The following is a 21,806-nucleotide window of genomic DNA, read 5'->3' as shown; positions in this document are numbered from 1 at the left end:
GCTTTGAACTCCATTTCGACAAGTGAAGCTCAGTTCCCTGTGAAATGTGCAAAACCGGGATTTCGATGTTTGGTGGTGATTGGATTGATGCCTGGGCTTGTGTCATCGCCGGCAGCGTTCCCAGTTTGCGACCCGCGGAAATCAGGTTGTGACACTCCTTCAACCCATCCATGGTCTTCTTTTTGCTGATCTTGGATTTATTGTGGGACTGGCAACACATCGACAATCCTTTTTAGTGTGCCGGCTGTGGCTGTTTTCGGGTACACGATGATTTTAGATGATTTTACGCCTGCGCATCGAGTTGTTACTGGCGGTCGCAATGTTCAACTGGCTTGGCATGTTGGACGCTCCTTGAATATGAAGTTCTCACGGCGCATCTTCGCGACGTTCCGGCCAATACTCAATGGCGATAGTGGAGTTCAGCGTCGTCAGAGAAAGGTCAACAAACGATCAGGCAAGCGGCTCGATGCGATTGCGGCGTTCACAGATGCTGTCCATTGCGGCGGCGCTCCAAGGCGTTAAGGCGCGAAACTTTGTGGAGTCTCGGTGTTCTTTAGGAACGCCTGTATGCCATCACATCACCTCGATGTCGCGGAGCCGACAGATCGATCACATCTTGGATCCCCAGGTCGCGGAAGATGTATCAATCGCGTAAGTTCAGGAAATGCTATGCATTCGTGACGTTGACCCGACGTGCAGGCCGGCTTGGCAATGGAATTTGGGATAGACATGGATGATTGATGCAAGTGATCCTCAAGCGAGCCAATTTGAGCAGGCATTCTCAGGAGTGCGCCATGCTCGTACAGATCAACGTCCTTGACCTGCAGGCAGGCGTGGCGATTGTAGCATTGCGTCCCGCGTGAAATCTGAAACGCGCCTCCACTCGGACGAAATTGTGATACGCAGGCCCGCAAACAAGGCAAGGATCTTCGACAGGTACACGAAGCATGAATCTGGAGAGAGTAACTATATGTAGGCCGTAGTCTTGGCGTTTCAGGATAAGGAGCAGCATTAAATATTGTTGGTACTCTTCTATGGTGTACAGATCTACCAAGATGGGAGGAAGGAGGCGCAGGAAGAGAAAGGCATCTCACGAGGGGGAAACCACATGAATGTGCGATGAAAGAAAAAGCCTACAGGTCAGGCACATGAAGTAATGATTGCTTTCTTTTCGAGCAATATGAATGATGATAGGGTAGATAGGAATACAAGACTTCTTGTCCTTCCGTCGTCCTAAGGATATCTCTTTTCTCCTTCCCCGTGGGGATGACAGCCGCTGTTTTGAAAATAAAAATAAACGGATGAATTCGTTTCATACACGACTCTTGCAGTAGGTGGTGGATCCTCTCTCGTATAGGAAAAGGGAACCCATCCGCGAAATGGGGTTCTATGGTGCACAGTATAGAACGGAGAGAAATCGAGTCTTTCGCGCTCTTCTTCTAGTCGTGGCTGCGAGCGGCCATGCGAGTGGCGGGGAACCGCCTTCGGAAGTAAGGGCCGAAGTAGTACACGAACGGAATGAACAGACCGCATCCGGCGATGAGACCGACGTAGATGAGGAAAGTCTTCTCGTACTCGAGGTCGACGATCCAGTCCGAGGCCCAGAGGGTGAGGAAGAAGGCCATAATGAAACGGAAAGAAGCGACATTGACGAGCGCAGGACCGGCGATGTGCGGGTAGCATTCTAGGACGTAGACGGTGGTGATGGTGCTGGTTCCGAGGAAACCAAAGGCCATGAACGCGAGTCCGAGCAGGAAGACGATCCAGTGGTATTGCTCCTTGTGCTGGGCGGAGATTCCGAAGAGCAGCGCACCGAGGAGACTGCAAGCCCATGGGAGGAACAAGTTGATAAGCTGGTTCTCTGGGATACGAGCACCACGCTTCTTGGCGATGAGGTTGGCGAACCAGTCAGCAACGGGACCAGTAGTGACACCGACGAACAGCGCGGCGATCAGGACGGGGATCAAACAGAGACCAATGTGGTCGAAAGGCCAGCTATGAAACCTGCCGTCAGTCTGATGTTCATGAAACACAGTGAGTTGTTCAGAACGGATATTTTCAACTTACTTCCATGGGACAGTGAGAAGAGCAGGCGCCGCAGTAAAGCCGGCGGCGAAGACGGCGGCGATGACGGATCCGTTCAAGAGAGTGACGAACAGAATCGAGGGGTAGAAGAATGTCTGCATGGTATCCAAAAAAGCCATGGCTCCTTTCTTCCATGCGGCGCCGGTCCAGATGGATAGGTCGGTCTTCCAGGTGCGCGGGCTATAGTGAATGTGGGCATCATCACGAGGAATACCGTCTGCGAGGGAGAGGAAACAATGTCAGCTAAGTCCGTGTCTGAAGATTCATCAGGAAATCGACTTACTCATCTCAGCACGGGTACGCGGCCAGCGGGTTTCCGGCAGGAAAGCGATGATACCGATCAAGAAGAAACTGGCGGCAATAGCAGTAATGTGGTAAAGCCATCTCCATGAAAGGTTGACAATCATGTAGGGAGCGGAGAAACCAATAGCGATGATGACCAAGCCCTGGCAAGCAAAAGCGCCAGAGATCCAAGTGTTACGCTGGTGAACGTGGATAATGTCCTGGATGATGAAAGGAATCAGACTCTCAACGGAGCCAGCGCCGACGGCCTGGATACAACGCGCCGCAACGTGAGTTGCGAGAGAGTTACTTTCACCGGCCCATGACGCTCCAGCGATAGCCATGAGACCAGTGAAGATGATGACTGGGCGACGACCAACAGCGATAGCCAATGGCACCAAGAACAAGTTGGAAACACCAATGACCAGCAGAGGGAAGGTGGCCAAGTAATAGATTTCGAAGATCGGCGGGCCTCCCAAAAGCTCCAGGAAGACGAGAGGGTTAGAGCCCGCAGGGAAACCAGTGCCGGCGTTTTGCAACGTCTTGAAGTAGGGGGCGGGACCGGCTTCTTCGGGGGTCTTGTTCGGAGGTTGGAATAAAGGCGAATACTCGACGGCGAAGACCGGCAGCGCGGCACCGAGAATCAGCTCAGCAGATGCGATGAGAGCACCGAAAAAAGACAAGCAGAGAAGACCGAGAAATTTGCGCCAGACGGGGAGGTTCATCGGATCTTTGGGATCGCGACTGGCGGCAGGCATCTTGATGAGCTCGCCATCTTTGTACAGACCGGAGTGCAAAGGCTGCTCGTAGGTAGTCTGGAAAGTCTCGGCATGCTCGAGAGCAAAGTGATGCTCATCGTTGCTGCTGCTCGGGGCCTTGGGGCTCTCCGAGAGCGCGAGCGTGTTGTGCTTTTCGACATCCATGATGGACGATGGTGCTCCCGATAGGTGTCGATATTCCTGAGGTGACAGACCAAAGGAAGGTGTTGGTGGAGGTGAGGTTCAAGAGAAAGGGCCGTCTCGTTCAACAACGACGACCACGCGAATAGAGAGAGAGAGAGACGGGAGAGGCACTGAGCGAGAAACGATAGGAGAGTGCAACGTCTGAGCGCGTTGTATAGGAAATTGAAAATGAGGGTCAAAGCGCGATCGACCGGCTGGGACATGGATTTTGCGGGGAAGCCAACCCCATCTTGTGCTGGCGTGTTTGCCCGGTGGAACCAATCCGCGAACTTGCCTCGGTGTCTCTCAATTTTCTCGCTAGTCAATCGGGATGAAAATACGTACTGATATCATCATCGCCGTTGCGACAACCTTTGAATCAATCAAGCCCTTTTCGAACGTTTGCGCCGCTTGGCAGTATTCTCACCAGCTGCATCTCCAGTGGATGTATCTAGTAATAACAATAATGTTATGTATCGCGAGGGGCATTATTGTCTTGTGACAGCAGAACGGGGCGACTCGGCACGGGCGTGGTGCAGAGATTCAATGGGTTGGATGGTTGGAAACGCACCTGCATGCGCCGTATGTACATGTACTCCTGTGCGGTAGAAAACGCGGGAGAACATGTGCGTTCACCAACAGCAGCAGTGCAGTCGCCAGTGGAGAACATCATCGCGGCAGCAGCGGCAGACTGGGCGAGACACCGGATTTCTCCGCATCCGATTTGGTCTGTCAAAAGTCCAAGAACACCTGGGCATGTTGCGATTCAGCGTTTGACCGAGGACAAATCAGAGCTTAGTCTTCCCGTTCGTGGTGTGCGCCATCTGCTCTGTAATTTGTGCACGCCCGCCAGGGCCGCCACAGTGACACACCCATCCAAAGTGTCCTCAGGCAATAAAAACTGTTGTCCCGCATGTGATGCATAATCCTGATGCGACTACAACGGCTGCGGTTGATGGTTCATGGCCGCTATGACGGAAATGGCAGTCGGTGCGCCTTGTGGTTTCGCCCGTGTCGCTGAATTTCTATAGTATCGCCTCACACCATGTCGTGATACAAATTTCCACGCATGTGGCGGAAATTTCCCAGTGACCAGGTGGGCAGTGGGGTGGGCTCCGTGATCAGGTTAAATATGTGTAGTGCCCTGAATGACCGCAAGAATCACTTTACTCAAGAGTCTTCATCGACTCAGCTAAGATCGATGTTCGAAACGGTTCCTTGATGATTGGCGCAAAGCACGCTTCCATTCTTCATCATGAATCGGCTCGTGCGGCTGATGGTTCGATAATCGCCACGGCGAGTCCAAGCCCGGTTCCGCTGCCCAAACTCCAAACCTTCTCCACGAAACTTGCTCGAGCTGTTTTGTCTCCGCTGTCCAAGCCTGGGGATGATCAGCATCATTCTTGGCAGATGCTGCCACCAATACTGTCGGAGCTGGGCAAAATGTGAGCCTTTCCCAACTAGTCCCTGCCACTCATGCGATGTCAAGGTGTCACGGCTCTAAATTCGAAGATAAGAATGCACACGTTGTCGAGCGAAGTTGGAGGCGGATGCGCTTCTCATGCCAACGCTGAAGCACGTGATGTGGATGGTCCACGACCGACACGTCTTCAACAACATCGCTATCGCTATCATCCTCGGTGAGATGATGGTGTAAATTCTCCCAGGATGACGACGACACATTCAAGGTCCTTGAATCCATGGACAGCGCACCAGATTCGCCGATAACCTTATAGAGAAAACTGGCACGAGCTTCCCCAGAAGGGCCAACGGGGAAGGATTTCCATCTTGCAGCCGCGAATCAGAAAGCTGAGAAAGGTCCCACATTCCTGTCGTTGAATGCTTGCATGACGAGAAGCAAGACCCTTCTCGAAATCCCTCAACCGCTGGGGAATAAGGCAACGTGATCGGACTGTCATTTGCCTTGCTCTGATTATCATTCCATAATGCTTATCATCTATTTTTTCGACCTCAAAAACCCCTCTCGACGGTATCATATGGTATTATCTCCGGCCGGTCGCGGAGTCACTCCGTTCAGTGCACATCACAAGCCTGCATTTCGCACGATTGTCGCCACCGTCGTGTTTCGTATAACTCGCGTAATCCAGAAGCTTTTCGTCATGACAATCGCGGCCGCCAGGGAGCCAAATCGCGCCAATCAGCGTAAAAGGCTTCGTCTCCCGCTGCCCATCCGTTATCCTTCGATCCACAGCCCGGCACGCATTTTGCCGTGATGACATACACCGAGCCTGACGTAATTCTGTCACAAATTTTTATGTTTTGCCTACACAGCACTATTGTGAATGTGATGACGGCGAACGTGTTAGGGTTCCGACGTGATTGATTTGGGGTTGGTCGTGTGATGTCCTGGCGTTAATACTACTATTCTATGCCTGAGGCACCCTAGCCACCATCCTGGCCTTAGGCTAAGGTCTAATAGGTCTTAGTAACTAGATAATATCCATGGATAGTAGTAGAGGTTCTTATATCCCTAGGTAGTTAGTATTGAATCAAGTCCTTACTGCGGCTTGAGGAGTCAGCAGGCCACTTCGAAGTTGAAGCTCCATGCCCTGCTCCTTTGTTGGCTGCCGCAGAATCGATAACGAGTTTCTTTGCTTCGCAGTGTGCCGAAATGGAAGCCGTCGCTGCTGCTGCTGCTACTGCTGCTGATGGCCCTGTAGTAGGGTTTGACGCTCACCAATCCACGGTGGTGCTGTAGCTGCGGACCACTGGCATTACCGCGCATCTTCAAGGCTTGCAGAAAGAAGAGATCCGCACCGCCATCTGATGGCCTATTCAAGACGGGATGGACTTCCAGCTGGCGTTGAATTATTATGACTCGCGACGCCGTGGCTGCGTCTACATGTGCGCCAGACCGTAGCGAGCGCGAATAATGAAGAGACGGCACAGGATGCAGGGTCGTCAAGGCTCGATCATTGAATCTCCTAAGGCGAGGACGATTCGATATAACGACGGATGTGAACGCCGATGATGGTGAGCATGCCTAAAATGTGCCGCCCAGAAGTGACATCGCGAACATTCCAGGGATTTTAGCAGGCGAGCGCAAATAGAATAGGGAACGACGCGCTGGATGATGACACAAACCACAAACACATCAGGCAGCAACCCAACCACCGCCATTCACTTACTCTCTCTGTGGATGATCCAACACATCGGTTTTCCTTGCGTCGCCCGTGAAGGCGAGGGTCACGATGATGCACTTCTGCTGCTGATTCACTTGCCATGACCAATAACGAGGTGGGCGACTACCTTGAAACAATTCGCCATTCTTCGCTTGCTTCTTTAAATTCAATCTCCGTCTCATTATCTCCTCTTCTCTCTTATTGGACAACAACCACATCAACGGCAATCCGTCACCAACCGCCGATCGATTCAGCTTTCCATCAAAGAGATCCTACAATTGAAAACAACACTGCTCAAAGTTCACCCATCATGACGACTCACAACGACAACCCCGACAACTTCGCCAACCGTCCCAATAAAGAGGTCCGTGGAATTGCATCCGAGGGCGGCAAAGCTTTTCAAGGCGGTCACAAGTCTCACGAGGAGAATGACGACAATCACAACGACAGCAAGGTATGTTCTAGCCTTGTCTGTGACCGAGCAGCGGCACCATCTCATCACTCCTCCATCGCTCAAGAAGCTGATCAAATCACTCACTCTCAAGACCTCGACCACCTCCGAACAAGCTCCTCTGAAACACCTCCAGGGCCACGGCCGCAACCCCGACGGCACTTTCACCAAGGGCTCCCAAGCTGCTGCTGAGGTAGATCACAAGGGTGGCCAGCACAGTCACCAGCATGACGGGGACCACTCCACTAAGTAACGAGAGAGTCACGAATCTTCGCACCTGCCAGGTCGCAATCCAGATGGAACTTTCACCAATGGCTCTGAGGCTGCAGCCGAGGCTGGACACATCGGATGTCAACACAGCCACAAACGCGACGACTCCAAGATTGACGACAACGACGGTTCTTCCGTGAAGGACTCCTCTCAATCTCATCTCCCAGGACGTAACCCAGATGGAACCTTCATCAATGGCTCTCAGGCTGCTGCTGTGGCTGGCCACAAGAGTGGTCAGCACTCCTGAAGTTCTGTATTGAATTGAATGCACATAGTCGATGAAATTATGGATTACTCTATGATACGATGCGTTGAAGTGCCGATGGCCGAGGCGGAAGCCGAACTTTATTTATTGTACGATTGACGAGGAATGAATATGTGCGCTGGTCCGTAAAGGAGATTGTCATTGGCCGACGATGAACACGCCCAGATTGTGAACTAGCTTCTCAATGCACAGACTGAAGAAACGAAAATTATCTTCTTCACTATTGCGGGATGACCGATGCAACCGTGAACTCTCATCACTAACGTGTTGCTATTCTCGATGGAGATAAGCACTTTCTTACTGATTGATGAAAATATTGAATGAGAACCATCATTACGCGTGCTGTGCGATATCACCAATAGCGATCAACTCTGTGGTGTATCTTCGCCTCGCAAGGTCTCGACTACTCCCATATTTTTGATGTAAATTAACGCCCAAAACCGCTTGAACACCTTTCAAGTGGAACTCTAGGCTCCAAGCAGAGAAAGGGCCATGTGAGGATAAGTGATGATGATCGCAAAACGCGTGATCACCATACAATCGTAAATCGAATGTTTCACTTACGCAAACGGGTCACTCCCAGAATCCTGATCATCCCCTCCGCGATCTCCCTCGCAACCTCCTCCCCGAACCTCTCCTCAATCTACGCGAGCATCATATCAATTCCCGCGCTGATGCCCAAAGACGTCCAGACCTTTCCATCCTGCACCCACCGCGCTTCAAGTACCCACTGAACATCCCTCCCCTCCAAAGAAACTATTTCAAACCTTCGCTTATTCGTCGTCGCGCGCTTCCATCTAACACGTCCGCCCACGCAGCCAATACCGCGCCCGTACAAACGGTGAGCAGGAGTTTCAAGTTCGGGTAGACATCCCGGATAAACGATATAGCGCCCTCGATCGCCTCGCTATACTCCATACGCGTCCCTGGTCCGCCGGGCACGAGGAGGATGTCCAAAGCAGGCCGTGAGGCAAACGTCGCGGTCGGGTGCAGGAGCTGTTCAGTGCTGTGTAGGAACTCCGGGTTTCTTGTGCTCACGAGGGAGAGGTCATGGGAGAGTATTTCCAGTCTCAATGGACGGACTCGCGACAGCGCGTTCGGCGCATCGAGAGGACCGAAGACGTCGAGGGTTTAAAAACCGGAGAAGAGGATTACGCCGATTTCGAGGGGAGTAGCGTCTTCTGTGTCCACGACGACTGGGTATGATCTTCAGGACCCGTGTACGCGGCGCAGTACATACCGCCCATGATGGACAGCGTCGGTGCAGCCGGAAGTCTCAAGTGGTGAGAACGTATACGTCAGAACTTAAAGCGTAAACCCTCTCCGCCACCTCGCTGCGGGACAAGCGCGTGCCTGGTCCTGCGGATACTGTCAACACAACGAAAGCAGGCTGCAAGGGAACGTCACTTTGTGGTCTAGGACAACCGCGCCGCAGCATAGCATGCCATTTTTTGGTCATAACCCCGAAGTACTGTTGATCACTGATAGTCATATTTACAAAGGAGGAGTCCATCCATAGAGGTGCGGAAAGAATCCGCCGATCTTCGTGCTTTGGCTGCGAAAATACAGGCCACTAAGGACCAACTCAAACACTAAATGCCAAACTAAGCACTAAAACCAACACCACCAGCACCAACACCAACACCGCCAACGTGCCAAGAATGCTGATGCCAACACTATCACCACGACAATGCATCAACGAGGCCAAGATGAACATCGGCGGCAGTGTTCCTTCCACAATATGCCCGGAGTTCTGGCGATACAACGAGTGCGGAGCCTTTTCCTACCTATATGCTATCGCACGCGAGTGGAATGAATGGAGCGTGTGTTAGCCGCGATTTCGCGCTCATGTTCTCGCCAGACAACTCATTCTCCGCCTCCAAGTGGCTGTCTGGCGTCACCAGTGCACACTCGGCTCTCTGACCAACACTTCGAAGGCCAGCTAGCTTCGCCAAGGCGCTTATTTATCAGTTGGTGAGACTATGGTGTCTTGCGATCCATGCGTGGGGCGTAGAATCCTCCAGCCTCCATGACTGCATGTCGAGACGGATTCCTATTGTCGAGACGACAATCCGTGCCGCAATGACGTCTGATCCGAATCCTGCAGCATGAAGATCAGTCACCTTCGCTGAGCGGCACAGTCGACATTTCAGATCAAGACCTGGAGAACGTGCTTGATCTTCATCCTGCAACGAGACCTTCGGGAGAACACCAGGCTCCTACAGCATTCGGTGCACACTGATGCTCGAGCCTTGACTGAATCGGCTATCCTAGTGCGGGCCCATCCAAATAATCATCGCGATCATTTTCAAAGGTATTACCGAGGAGGTGTTAAGGACTTGTTGGTAGATACCGCCCGGCGCGCTTCGGTTCGCTACAATATTGAGAGCGCCAGACTAGGTAGTCTTGCCGAAGAGCAATTCCATCCTTAGATCTATTCACAGACGATGTAACATCTTTCCGATGAATGATGTCGATCGACCGCCGTATCGTGCCGCTCGAGTTCGGCCGAATGCTTCGCGAACTGCGGCACAGCGGCAGCCTCCCGATGAGTATTTGGGGGCGACTACACCTATGCAAGCTCAACGCTACATACTGAAGACACCAACAAAGAGCAGTGTCCGAGTTCTTCGCTAATTCCGCCCTTTCATTCGCTGCTGTGCCAAAAAGTCAAAATGTGCAGCCTTGACGAAAATTAGCTCCATCATCGCGATCTCAGGTTGCCATCACAGTGCATAGGAGGTCGAAAGGTGCATTGACACGCCGTCACGTCATTGCGCTCCATGGCGCAGAGAAACGAGGAAGGGTACGTTAACGTAAAATACATAAATGGACCGTCCTCGCTCTCCGAAACGAATAATTCTCATCTCAAACTCACAACTCACAATTCCCTCGAGCCATCTCTATTCAACCTCATTCTTGACCTTGGATCTGCTGCTCGTACTCGCAACGACACTCCTCATTAACAAGACCAAGTCTCGACAACAATCCCACAACGACAAGCTCCCTCACCATGAGCTACAGGCTTTCCCTCCTCGGCATGCTCGCCGCCAGCGCTCTGGCATTGCCTTCGGTTCTTGAGGTCAAACAGCCCCACTGTGATGGCTATTACGTCGTTGAAAGACACGGCTACACTCATCCCGAACCAATCTTCAACGCTAGTAGCATCACCGACACATTCAAGGGCTGCGTCGATGCGCACTTGGTCAAGCGTGCCGGATACGACACCAATGTGGAACCGAGTGATGACAACTGGATGGACATCGGATATGCAGACCATTACCCGCATGACGACCTGTTGAGCCGGATTCCGGAGATCTGCAACTCCGTCCAGTGCGATGAATCGAAGAGCATCACCGACCGTGTTACTGGCAAACTTACTATGCACGTGCATGGAAACTATTACCGGCCTGAGGTTCGCGACAATTTCATTGAGCTGATCAAGGAAGCCTACCGCAGGAGCCAGCACCGCGAGGCAGTCGTGCCGGAATCGCTCGGGCGGTTCTTCACCTATGGACCCCGAAGCATGTTTGCTTCCAGCGGTTTCGGCGACTACAGCGGGTATTTCATGGCCGTGTACATCAGCGATACACCGGCAGAGACCCCTGGCTGTCCCAAGGCGATAAATGCAATCAACACCGTCGGCCCCCTCGTTCCGGAATTGGCACCGGTTTTTGGAATTGCTGGCGCTGTCTGTGCCCTCCTTGGGTGATGCAACTCGGAGCTACGGCCGATCAATTCAACTTGACGGCACTGAAATTACAGTTTGACGCATCGTCATCACTTCGACGTGGTGAGCTGGGCAGGATCAGGATGGATCAAGCTGAACATAAGAATTTTTTGCCTTCAAGGTCTAAATGATGTTGGCGCCAATGTCTTGTTGGCTGGATACCGTACATAGCAGAAAATTGAAGTTGAGGTTTCAACTCTTCAGTCCCGGCATATTTAATACATTTTTACGTCCATTGCTCGCGCGCAGAGTACAACTCGTGTCACAGTACGCCCGGGGTACAAGTTGCCTTTGCTCTTCGAGGCCTTCAACAAGAAGTAGACTTGATGTTCTACACACAGGGCGAAGCCTTTGCGGCACAACTATATACTGCCGCTAGACCTTGGGGGCCGAAAATAGTCTATACCTTCCAAGGCTTGAGATTACGAACTGAGTCTACGATGTGTGAATAATGTCCGTTTTGTTGGGTGTAATTGCGTCTTGGTGAGCTGCAGAACGGTGGGTTCAGACTTAGCCACGTTGTCGATCTCGCCCGCCCGGAGAGACGAACCCCATCTCAAGCTCGCGGTTCATCTGTCATCCAAATAGCATTGAGACTTTGGCGTTTTTCGCCGTCCCTTCAGGCGGTTTACAATTCACGGCAGAACAACCTCGACGTCACGTGTCACAAGAGTCCGGATGATGCTTATATCTTCAAGTGCCTGCGATTCACATCTTTGAAGTAAATATCCTAGAAATCGATGCTTGTCCGAATCTAAGAGAGCAGTGTAGGTGTGGTTCTATATTTCGAAGTGCACAGCAGACCCTTTCTGAAGGGACCAGCCCAAGCAATGTGCCTGGAGTCCGCCCATCGCCTGTCTAATCGCATCCGGTAACCTCAACCGGCACCGCATCGCTAGATGGATTGCTCGGAGGACTTGATTTAATGCTAACTACATAAGAACCTCTACTACTATATCGTCTAGTTGCTAAGACCTATGAGACCTCGGCTTAAGGCCAGCTTGGTTGCCAGGGCGCCTCAGGCATAGAATGGTGATGTCAACATAAGGACATCACAGGAGGTAGGTTCATTGATGTGATGGTGAGTCAAGCACATAGGATGCAATGGGGCAGACATTGGTGTGCTACGGATGTCTTTCATAAATTGAAGCCCCAGTATTGAAACGTCGAGATCTCAGATCTATCACGAGCTGTCCCGAGCGAAAGAAATCACTTCAATTTGGAAGCTCTGAACTTGGTTACTGCATTCCACATTGATGAATACCCGTCACGACTGACGTCAACCAATGTCTCGCATGTCCAGAAACCTTTCTAGCCATGCCCTACTCGCTTAATATGTCCAAGTGAAGTACTCAGAAGGGAGAGGATACGTCTCAGGCAAAGACGTGACAGTGGTCAAAGTGGACGGTCCACCACTCGGAAAATCGTAAGACGAGGTCTGCGTGATCGGAGAGCCTTCAGTGCTGCTGTCATAGTCTCCGTAGCCATCGGTCGAGGTCGGCGACGGAGTCTGCGTGATGGGAGAGTCAGGAGTGCTGGCGGGAGGGGTGTATGGCGGGAGGTCTTCGGTCGGCGTTGGTGGAGTGTCCGTGGGGACTGTGCTATATTCGGGGAAGGTAGAAGTCGCTGGTGGCAAGGTTGGCAGAGTGATTGTCGATGAAGCTGTGATTGGCGAGCCGAGCGTGCTACTGGTAATATCATATGTGGGAGTTGGAGGGACGCCTTCCGTAGAATAGCCTGTGCGTGGAGGTGGAGTCGAAGGAGCATCAGTTGTCGGGATACTGTAAGGTACGCTATCTGTCGTAGTACCGCCATCTGAAGTCTCTGGCACAGAGACACTGCTCGGGGAAGTAGGCGCTTCACTTGGATAGCTGGTCACTGGCGGCGGTGTTTCCACAGGTATGGTCAAGGTGATTGTATGAGATGAAGTCTCTGTGGGCCGTGGACTGGTGTTGATAGGGCCTGTCTCTACCGGTGGAGTGACTTCAGATGTCGTGTAGCATGGGCATGCAGTATCCGTGCTCAACGGCGGCGTCTCTGACGGAGTGGGTCCGGCTGTAGTATCGCTGGGACGTCCTGGGATAGTGTACGTGAATTCTGTTGTCAGTGGGAGCGAGGTATAAGGTACAGAACCCGGAGGAGTCTCTGGACCGCTTTCACTCGAAGAATCACTTGAAGTTGGGAACGGTCGAGTTGTCGGAGGGATCAAGGTGATGGTTCCTGGAGGATATGGAACCGTTCCACCAACCTCAGTCGACGTGAGGGTGATGTAGCTTGTGCTTGTCAGATAGATTGTGCTGTCCTGGCGAGAGTTCGAGCCAGGAGTCGTGATCGACGGGACATAAGAGGACTGGGTCTCTCCAGGAGGGCTGGTGGCATCAGCGGTGGTTGAGCTCGAGCTGTTGGGAGGAGTCTCAGTCGAAATCGGTGGAACGATGACAGTAGTCGCCGTTGGATACTCGTATGATGCCTCGTCAGTGGAGGGAGTGCTGCTTGTCGTATAAACAATGGTAGTCTCCTCAGACTGCGTGATGGGAGATCCTTCTGTAGATGAGGCTGGAGGTGGTGTTTCGTACGGAATGCTTGTCACAGGAGGGAGTTCCGATTCGCAAGGTTGTCCATAATATTCAGGGATACAGTCTATTTGACATCGTCAGTGATAAGCCGCGAGACCTTGTACCGGACGACTCACCACGGATGTAGTGTGCATCGACACGTATGGTCAAGACCAGGATAATCCAAACAAGGCACGGAAGCTGCATTTTGGAAGGAAAACGGGATTTTTGTGATAGGAAGGATGCTATTTGAGCTGACGCTTGCGTTTGAAGTTTAGCGAATCGCGATGAATGATTCAAGACTGCGTAGAATATCACGACCGAGGGAGAGTCTTATATGACAGATTACTCGAATTCGACATGATGAACCTGTTGTTCACTTTTGGTGTGGAGCTGTCTTGAAAGCAATGTGGTCTCACAGAACTTGAGCTACCTGCTTAATGCAAATCATTTTCATTGACGGTATTAACACGCTCTGCAGCAAGCAGTATCCTGAGCCCGAGACTGCAAATGCATGATCGTGTCCAGAGTCGAAAATTTCATGACAAATATGTGCATGGAACCCAGCGACCAAGGTTGGCCAGTTGTCCCGTCAGCTTTGATCGCGATCATTGAGTATTCTCTCCACATGAGCTTCAATGATGAAAGCAATAAGCACGCCATTGTCAGCGCGCACATATGCGGCTATCCGCGAACGGTGATCCATAGCTGCAATGCGGCCTTGCCAAATGTAGTACGTGCGGATTCACGGTAGCGACTTCCTGAGAGTCGATGGTCTTATGGCGAATGAGACTTTGTACACGTCAAAAAGAAGCTTAAATCATCTCTCGTTGTGGATCAAAAGTCTTGTACGAATGTGTCATGACTTGACACCGCCATCGGTCATCAGAACCTTTGGCTGGGCGCGGTGTTTGTACACAGCTCGATAATTGGCCAATGCGACCGAATCTGCAACTCATGAGCTGACGCGTGCCTGGGACGACCGTGCCATGTACTGATGTATTTGACTACTTGAATGAACACAACGCAAGGTCGAGCGGCACTCGAGCCGCGTAGTTGGCTGTCGTGCAACCATAGCGTCGGTGCTCCCGCGGCTCGACTAAGCACATGTGATTCCCAAGCGAAGTACGTCCTTCCGCATGCGTATGGAGGTGCTTACGGATCGATAGTCGCGATCGAACTTGAGGTCGTGCCACTCCCCGGCCATTGGGCATCATTTACTTCAAGTTGAAGTGCTGTTCATAATCCGAAAGCTTTGCGCTAGGTCGTGCTCGCACTCAGCGCTCCTCATTTTCATCTGCGAAGGGACTAGCATCCGCTTGATTCAAAGAAATCCCACCACTGCCCGGAGTTTCCGGGCCGGATGGATCAGGCACAGGAAGTAAAGTAGTGTTTGAAGAGGTCGGTGCATCAGAGACCTTGACCTCTTTCACATCCGATGCACCATTGGTCGACACGCCAAGCTTAAGCTTCGTTCTCCGTCGAGGGGGAGGTGCGACTGGCCTCTTCTTGGTCTCCTTGGAGGGAGTCGGGGGAGATGAGTCGATTGCGGAATCTTCTGCTGATTTCACTTCCATTGTCTCGTCGGTGACGTTGGCCGACATCTCCGTCACGCTGAGGTCGCTGATCGATCGATCGTCGATGGACATGCCAAGGAGTTTCTTCGCCACATCAGCGCTGGTCGGAGCAGTTTCGGCGTCGGCAAGTTTCCGATTCAGCTCGACTTCAACCTCATCGTCACCTTCATCACGTAGCCATTCAATTTGCTTGCAACGGAGGACAAGCCTGAGAACAGTGGTGTCGACGCGAGTGAAGTGGTCGGATGAGTAATTTGCAAGAACGTTCAACAACCTGCGAACTTCTTCGCGTTTGTAATTGCTGCCTTCTCGTGCCATTTGAGTATTCTTGAGAAGCGGGCAAAGTACTCGGAGGTATGTGTGCACAAGAGCGCGCTGGCCGGCGCTCTGCGAGTCCTTCCCGGGGTCGTAGGCATCGCCCTCATGAGTCGGCTCGAGATTGAGAAGATTTCGAATAAAAACGTCGACAATGACATACAGGTCATTAGTATAGAAGTACTCGTAGGTAGAAGGCGTCGTGAAGATCAGATAAAGCAGCTTGAGGATGAGCAATTGAGGACTGAGATCCATCTCACGGTTGAGAACCAATACAATATTCTGACCAAATGTTCTGAATGATCGAGTGCGTAATGATAGTATTTTGAGTATACGGTTCGTCACGGGTTCGATGGGTGAGGATGGCGAAGGTGGCTCGTTGGCAAGACACATATATTGCTCATTTAAAACAAGCTTCGATATAAAGATCAGCGATTAATACTCTCAAATATCATTAAGTGGCACCTACTAATACTCCGATGACTGGCGGATGATATGGATGATCAACATCATTAGATATTTGCTCGATGAGCTCGAATAAGGTTTCAACGAAAGCATCGTCCACGGTTGCTTTGGTATAGTCAGCCCAGTGCCGAGATTCCATCATTTGCCGTTCGACTCACTCAAGTCTTCTCGCTCCAGCTTCTGTACCCGAGACATCTCAAACAAAAGTTCGAGGAGCGTTCGATGCAATCCCTTGTCATTGTCTGTCGCTTGCCGGATCAAGTCAACCAGGCGCGGGAATGCACCCAGGGCCTGCATTGCTCCATGAAAGTCTCCATTCGTACGAGCGTCCAGAAGAAGCACCGATGCCGCGATGTGGATTGTGTAGACATCGTCGTCCTATGCGAAATGATGAGCATCGAGTCCGCCGAGGAACAGCAACAACCTTGAGATGATGCGAAGTCACCTACGCTGAGCAGACACTCCAAGAGTTGCCGGAGGATATATTCCCGATTAGAGTCGAAGAAATGCGCCGTGCGCAACCGTTCGCAACATCCTAGAATCTCGTGTTCCGTCTCAAGGAATTTCTCTTTCATGAATCAGCCCAAGTCCAATGCGTGTCTCCCAGAGTTTTCATGTATCCATCCTCTGTCCGACTCTTCCGAATGGTATTGGAGGTGAACATACCCTGGCCCACGGCGACCAATTCTAACAATGCGCGCAATACATCGTCGATCTCTTCGTGGTCGTCCTCTGCTGAGGAAAGAATGCCGTCGAGTTCTGCTCAACAATAGATGGTGAATCAGTCCAAGTAGTCCACAGCGCTTCTCGGCCGGAGAAGTGTTGTTTCTGAACCGCGTACCAGCCCAGAACTGCTCTTGAGTCGAAATGTGCGCCGGCAGCAGCGCATCTGGCTCTTCGCCGTCGTCCATGATTATTCCCAGCAGCGACGGTCGCGATTTTTGAAAAGTTACCCGATAAAATATCTCTTGGAATGACCGCCATTGGGCGGAGGCTGAGTGCCACCGTTATCGTACAAGCATGCTTGCTGTCGATGATGCTTATTGCTGCTCGGCGAAAGTATTGTGGCATTCACGAATGGGACTGCGGGGCAAAATGGTAAACTCCGCGAGCATGCATGTGGGGTTCAGGGTAATGGTTCACGATGTCACATTGGAACTTGGATCATATTAAGCCGATACTGGAAGACAATGCTACGTATTGATGTATTGCGGCTGCGTGCATGGAACCCGGGATATCCTCTCGGCGTCTTTTCATCATTCATCCACTCGTAAAGCTATGTGATACACATTCCACTTCATGACTTAGATGCCCTACCACTCTGATTTCGAAACCTCCCTCTTCTGGTCCCATGGTCCCGAGGATTCCGTCACTGCGTCCCTCAAATTTCCCGCATCATCTACCGCCAACGTAGAATCCGACCGTGGTCTCATACCAGCGGCACTGCCATCCTTTCCATCGTCCGCCATGACCTCGTCTACAGGAGCAGAAGGAGCCGCGACGACTCCCTCAGGTTTCCGACAGACAGGCTGGATGACCTCCTCGGCGAGGTCATCGCTCACATAAACAGCATAGGTCGGCGTGCCGTGACTCCACTCATTGGCTGCGAGGATTTTCGAGATTTTGTCCTGAGGGAATTCCTCTACACGTTCGTCATTGTACTTTCTCCAGAGCTTCTGCGCGAAATCGTAGATGTAGATCCAGTAATGTCCATGACCATAGTCTCCACGGTGGAAGAAGACTGCAGCGAGGCGATATTTGAGTGTCTGTGGGAAGGAAAGCGGCGAAATGGAAGTGTCCAATCGGGAAATTTCTTGGTCTAGCTGGAGGAGGCGGGTGCGCTGAGCTTCGGCGTCGGAGGCGAGCGCGGAAGGTAAAGTGGGATCGACATCTATGCCGTCGAGGTCCAGGGCGGCAAGCTCGGCGTTGAGCGAAGATGAAATGTTGTTGAGATATTCTGCGGTTCGGGTGACAGTGTCTGGGCCGTCTAGATTCGTGGACGTCTTTGAAAGCACACTTTTCTCTTTCTTTAGATTGTGAAGTTGCTTGCGCCAGCCCCAACATTTCTTGCGAAGAGCGAGGACCTCGGGATCAGCGGACTCGACGTATCGGTCGAGATATAGCTCCTCTTCTAATTTGATGCATGCGTTAGATTTGAATGCACCACGGACGTTATCGTAGCCGATCCGTGGGATATTAATCTGGAGCAATGGTGGCATTTTCGTAATGCTCTTGTACGTCTCCAACGAAGCGTTCTCATCATATGCCTGCAGGTCGAAGATCTCGTCCAAGGCGGAGTATATGTTTTTAGACTCATTCGGCACATTGAGCTGCAGACTGGAATCCAAGAGGACTTTCTTTGGGCCTTCTGCACCGTTTCGGACTGGCGTCTCAGCTAATGCGATGGAGAATAGTGATCGAAGGTTATCGTATTGCTCGTCGCTTTCGTCCTTGCCCAAGGGCATCATGCCAGATCGGAGACGGAACATGGCACCATCGTGAACCTCAGTGACATCTTGTTGCTGTCTCGCATTAGATTGTGCTCGGCTGAGGGCTTCGTCTTTAGTATTGGAGGGTAATCGGGGTGGAAGCGGTGGTGCACGCTCAGGTTCAGGTTGTACGTCCATGGCATCAATGGCAGGGGAACCAGGAGGCGTCAGAAGATCTTGCGGAGGCTTCGTGGTGGTGTTTCCATCGCCTTCCGGAGAGCCCTGAAGGGTAGTGCTGCTTGCATCGGACTCATGACCTTTGTCGTTTTCGGTAGGCGCTGTCACGGTCACATAGTCCGAGATCATCTCGTCCGCAACGATGGTAGAATCCTCCTGTGCTGGTTTGACTTCTTTCGGTGCGTCTGGAGCAAGGAGCTCGTAATCCTTGGGTTCCAGAAAGGCTCGACAAACCAGGGCCTCCTCAGGCATCACCGAATCGCCAGACTCCTTGATCATATTCTCAAAGAGCTTTTTGAGATCGTCTGCGAACTTTTGGCCGCCCTTGATCTCAACGATAGATATCTTGCGATGTCCGACTCGCTCCTCCTTTTCCTTGAATTTGGTCGTGTCGAGTGCATACTGCTGGTAATCGAGGATGATATCTCGAAGAGGTGTGATGCTGAAGTAGTATTGTAGTAGACTATTGAGGTAGCAAGTGTTGCCGTGACTTCGCAATCCGACTGGCCATGTTGCTGGATCGCGTGTTGTAGAACCATTGCCTTCTATGGCCTTTTGCAAGACGGCTATCGCTTGTTCGGTTTGACCTCCGGGTCTGTCTGACCTCACGCTGTCGAACAAAGTTGGAAGTAGAGTCTGATCGATGGCGCTGAAGTTGTCCTCGATCCCCAAGATTCGCAGTGCCTCGTCAGCGCTCATATCGAATGTTTCTGTTCTTCCTGTGGCGACCCAGTTTTGCAATTGTTTGCTTCCTCGCTCTTTTGCAATTACCGTGATGGCCTTTTGCGCGATTTCCTCGTTCGCCTTGTCATCGAGAATCTGCAAGACGCGGCGTCAATTGAGTCGTGCTGCGTGAGGATGACGCCATGGGGAAGGGGTAGAGCTCACTTTCATGCCAACAACAGCAAGTAACGACTCATCAGTCGTCTCCCTATTCACTCCATTTCCTATCCACGTGAGTGCATCATCATATGTCTCGACCAATTGCCGCGAGGCGTTGATCAATCGCGTACTTCCTCTCGCCATTCCAATGCGATACAATGCTTGACGAGCGTCCTCTTGTGCCTGCACTCCGAGATCGCTCTGCCTTACATGAAATTGGTCCAAGATGCGCACATCGTCATAATTATGAGCATCGTGCACCGGCACATTCAGAAGACGATACGCGGCTGAAAGGTCGCGCCTGCTCACCAAGTCTTGTGAGGCTAGCATAGCAACCTTGAGCTGCAGTTTCTCCGTGCCCCGGGATTCGGCCACAACTTGGAGACATTCAAAGTAGTATGGGCGATTTGGAGGATCACACATGCTCTGTCGCTCATAAGCAAAATCAATCATGGCGTCTCCAAAATCTGCCATCGCACCTAGACTGGCGATGTAATATCTGTATCAATGAAATCAGTGGCCAATACATCTCATCGACAAGACTCTTTGTCACAAGACGACCACATACTGGAGTTCTGGATTCATCGTCGACGGTCTTCGGAAAGGAACGTAGAGCGCATCTGCATGCCTGTGTCAACTGATCGGCCTCATCACAGCAAAGTAAGAGATAGAAGAGCATACAGTCATGTGCGGCCAGAACGCGCTTGACTTCAAGATCTGCAACAGCCCATCCTTCTGCAGCTGCGAGGTTAACAACACCAGTCTCCGCATTGAGCTTATGCATCCAGGCGAGAAGCTCGGCGTGGACATCTTCCAACGCTTCGCGAGCGCTGTCTCCGTTCGCTACCAGTCGATCGTCCTCGTCCAATTCCGGAGGATCAGGCAGCTCCCAGCTATGGTCCTAGTATCACTAAATCAGATCTGTGCGCTCGTTCCAGCAATTGATCGCCGCCTTACTGAGTATGTAAATCCTAGCTTCTTCAAAAGTCCAACAGACTCCTGTCCGTGCATGCCAAACACTTCAATGAATTTCTTTTGATCCTCCGCAATCGTCCTCTGTGTGTGCTCCGGGTTGAGTGCGTCTCGGAGATATGTCCTGACTCGATGGAGAGCCTGCATGGGCGTGGCTTCTTTGATATCCCGCTCTGGACCCGCTGCGAGTGCCTCCTCGTATCGTCTCTTTAGAAATTCCGGCGTGGCGATGAGGTTTCGTTCCCCATCAGACAATCGTGGTAATCGGAAAATGGTGAGAACCTGAGCGCGGCAGCCCGAGGCGCTGCATTGCCACCCATACTGTATGCGATTGTGCGTTGAGGTATCAAGTCCTGGCAAGGCTTGAAAGTGGTGTACAGGATGATCGGCGTTCGGGCAAGGATTTGTGGACGCTCGATAGGAGATACGCAAGTCGGCGTGTAGGCGACATCTTTTGCAAATGAGAGCAGCCTTGAAGACTGTCTGGCTGTCAGGCCGGTAGTCGCGAGGCGGGAGAATGCTCTGAGAGTATTTGAGGGTGTAGTTGTGTCCGCAGGCGCCTATTTGCGGGTTCGGTGGAAGATCTTGCCCCTCGCCAACGTGCGGAGGGAACGTTCGAAGTAGATTTCGGCCATTAACCTTGAGCGGATCGAACGTTAAGAAGTCGTGGAATAATCTGGGAGCAGTCTTTCCAGGACCCTCTGAAACGAAAGACATAGCCTATCGCCAAGGAGGGGATTCACTGTTCACGCGGACGCGAAGACGGTTTGATTGCCGAACTTGGTCGAAGCCCGAGAGGTGTTGGTGTCGGTCCAAAAGGTGGGAATTAGGAAGATTATAAGAAGCGATGGAAGAATGCAGGCGTGAACATTCCAGGCACCGACTGTCCGTGGTGGATCGTGAGCTCTAGCTAGGGTTTCTTACTTGCATGTATGCACCTATCGTGAATTTGATGTTTAGGCCAGGATTCGGTACAGTATCGTCATTTAGTGGGTCTCACTCTAGAGAAGCACCGCCCTTTCTTGTCACGCATGTGGCGGCATGGGTCTAGAGATGTCGCTCGCGTGGCTCATACAGGAATTGGTCGAATCGGACGGGGTGCTCCGACCGCTTAATTAAAACGATACCGTCCGTACACGCGCCCAAATGCAGGCAGATATACGTGTTCGTCAACCGCACAATTCAGTATCTGATGAGTCATCGTTAT

The 21,806-nt window shown here is 51.8% G+C and overlaps 5 protein-coding genes across 5 annotated transcripts; 2 read left to right on the top strand and 3 right to left on the bottom strand.

Annotated features, from left to right (window-relative positions):
* Positions 1-1,439: 1,439 nt before the first annotated feature.
* K489DRAFT_413574 (major facilitator superfamily transporter) lies at positions 1,440-3,290 on the bottom strand (the record flags this gene model as incomplete). The annotated part of the gene is made up of 3 exons (XM_033608058.1): positions 1,440-1,995; positions 2,068-2,302; positions 2,369-3,290. The coding sequence occupies 3 exons, from the start codon at positions 3,288-3,290 to the stop codon at positions 1,440-1,442; spliced, it is 1,713 nt and encodes a 570-aa protein (XP_033455801.1).
* A 3,471-nt stretch (positions 3,291-6,761) lies between these two features.
* On the top strand, positions 6,762-7,419 carry K489DRAFT_327140 (uncharacterized protein; the record flags this gene model as incomplete). The annotated part of the gene is given in 3 exon segments (XM_033601964.1): positions 6,762-6,905; positions 7,039-7,151; positions 7,164-7,419. 3 exon segments carry the CDS (start codon positions 6,762-6,764, stop codon positions 7,417-7,419), a joined length of 513 nt encoding a protein of 170 aa, XP_033455800.1.
* A 3,031-nt stretch (positions 7,420-10,450) lies between these two features.
* Positions 10,451-11,149, top strand: K489DRAFT_374116 (uncharacterized protein; the record flags this gene model as incomplete). Its single annotated transcript, XM_033603491.1, has 1 exon — positions 10,451-11,149. The coding sequence occupies one exon, from the start codon at positions 10,451-10,453 to the stop codon at positions 11,147-11,149; it is 699 nt and encodes a 232-aa protein (XP_033455799.1).
* Positions 11,150-14,999: 3,850 nt separating this feature from the next.
* On the bottom strand, positions 15,000-16,990 carry K489DRAFT_413570 (uncharacterized protein; the record flags this gene model as incomplete). Its single annotated transcript, XM_033608057.1, has 6 exons — positions 15,000-16,028; positions 16,084-16,184; positions 16,238-16,457; positions 16,529-16,647; positions 16,746-16,838; positions 16,921-16,990. 6 exons carry the CDS (start codon positions 16,988-16,990, stop codon positions 15,000-15,002), a joined length of 1,632 nt encoding a protein of 543 aa, XP_033455798.1.
* A 247-nt stretch (positions 16,991-17,237) lies between these two features.
* On the bottom strand, positions 17,238-21,553 carry K489DRAFT_384665 (cysteine proteinase). The gene is made up of 5 exons (XM_033605910.1): positions 20,585-21,553; positions 20,309-20,528; positions 20,196-20,247; positions 19,634-20,126; positions 17,238-19,564 (listed from the first exon to the last, which is right to left on the bottom strand). The coding sequence occupies exons 1-5, from the start codon at positions 21,314-21,316 to the stop codon at positions 17,393-17,395; spliced, it is 3,669 nt and encodes a 1,222-aa protein (XP_033455797.1). The 5' UTR covers positions 21,317-21,553; the 3' UTR covers positions 17,238-17,392.
* Between the last annotated feature and the right edge of the window lie 253 nt (positions 21,554-21,806).

Source organism: Dissoconium aciculare (assembly GCF_010015565.1).
Source record: "Dissoconium aciculare CBS 342.82 unplaced genomic scaffold K489scaffold_16, whole genome shotgun sequence".
Lineage (NCBI taxonomy): Eukaryota > Fungi > Ascomycota > Dothideomycetes > Mycosphaerellales > Dissoconiaceae > Dissoconium > Dissoconium aciculare.
The sequence above is the reverse complement of the archived record's forward strand: the minus strand, read 5'-3'. Positions and strand labels throughout refer to the sequence as shown.

Coding starts and splice junctions, on each gene's coding strand:
- K489DRAFT_384665 (XM_033605910.1), bottom strand. CDS start 21,316: ATGTCTTTCGTTTCAGAGGGTCCTGGAAAGACTGCTCCCAGATTATTC. Junction 20,529..20,584: donor AGCTAGGATTTACATACTCA/GTAAGGCGGCGA, acceptor TAGTGATACTAG/GACCATAGCTGGGAGCTGCC. Junction 20,248..20,308: donor CGTTCTGGCCGCACATGACT/GTATGCTCTTCT, acceptor ACAGGCATGCAG/ATGCGCTCTACGTTCCTTTC.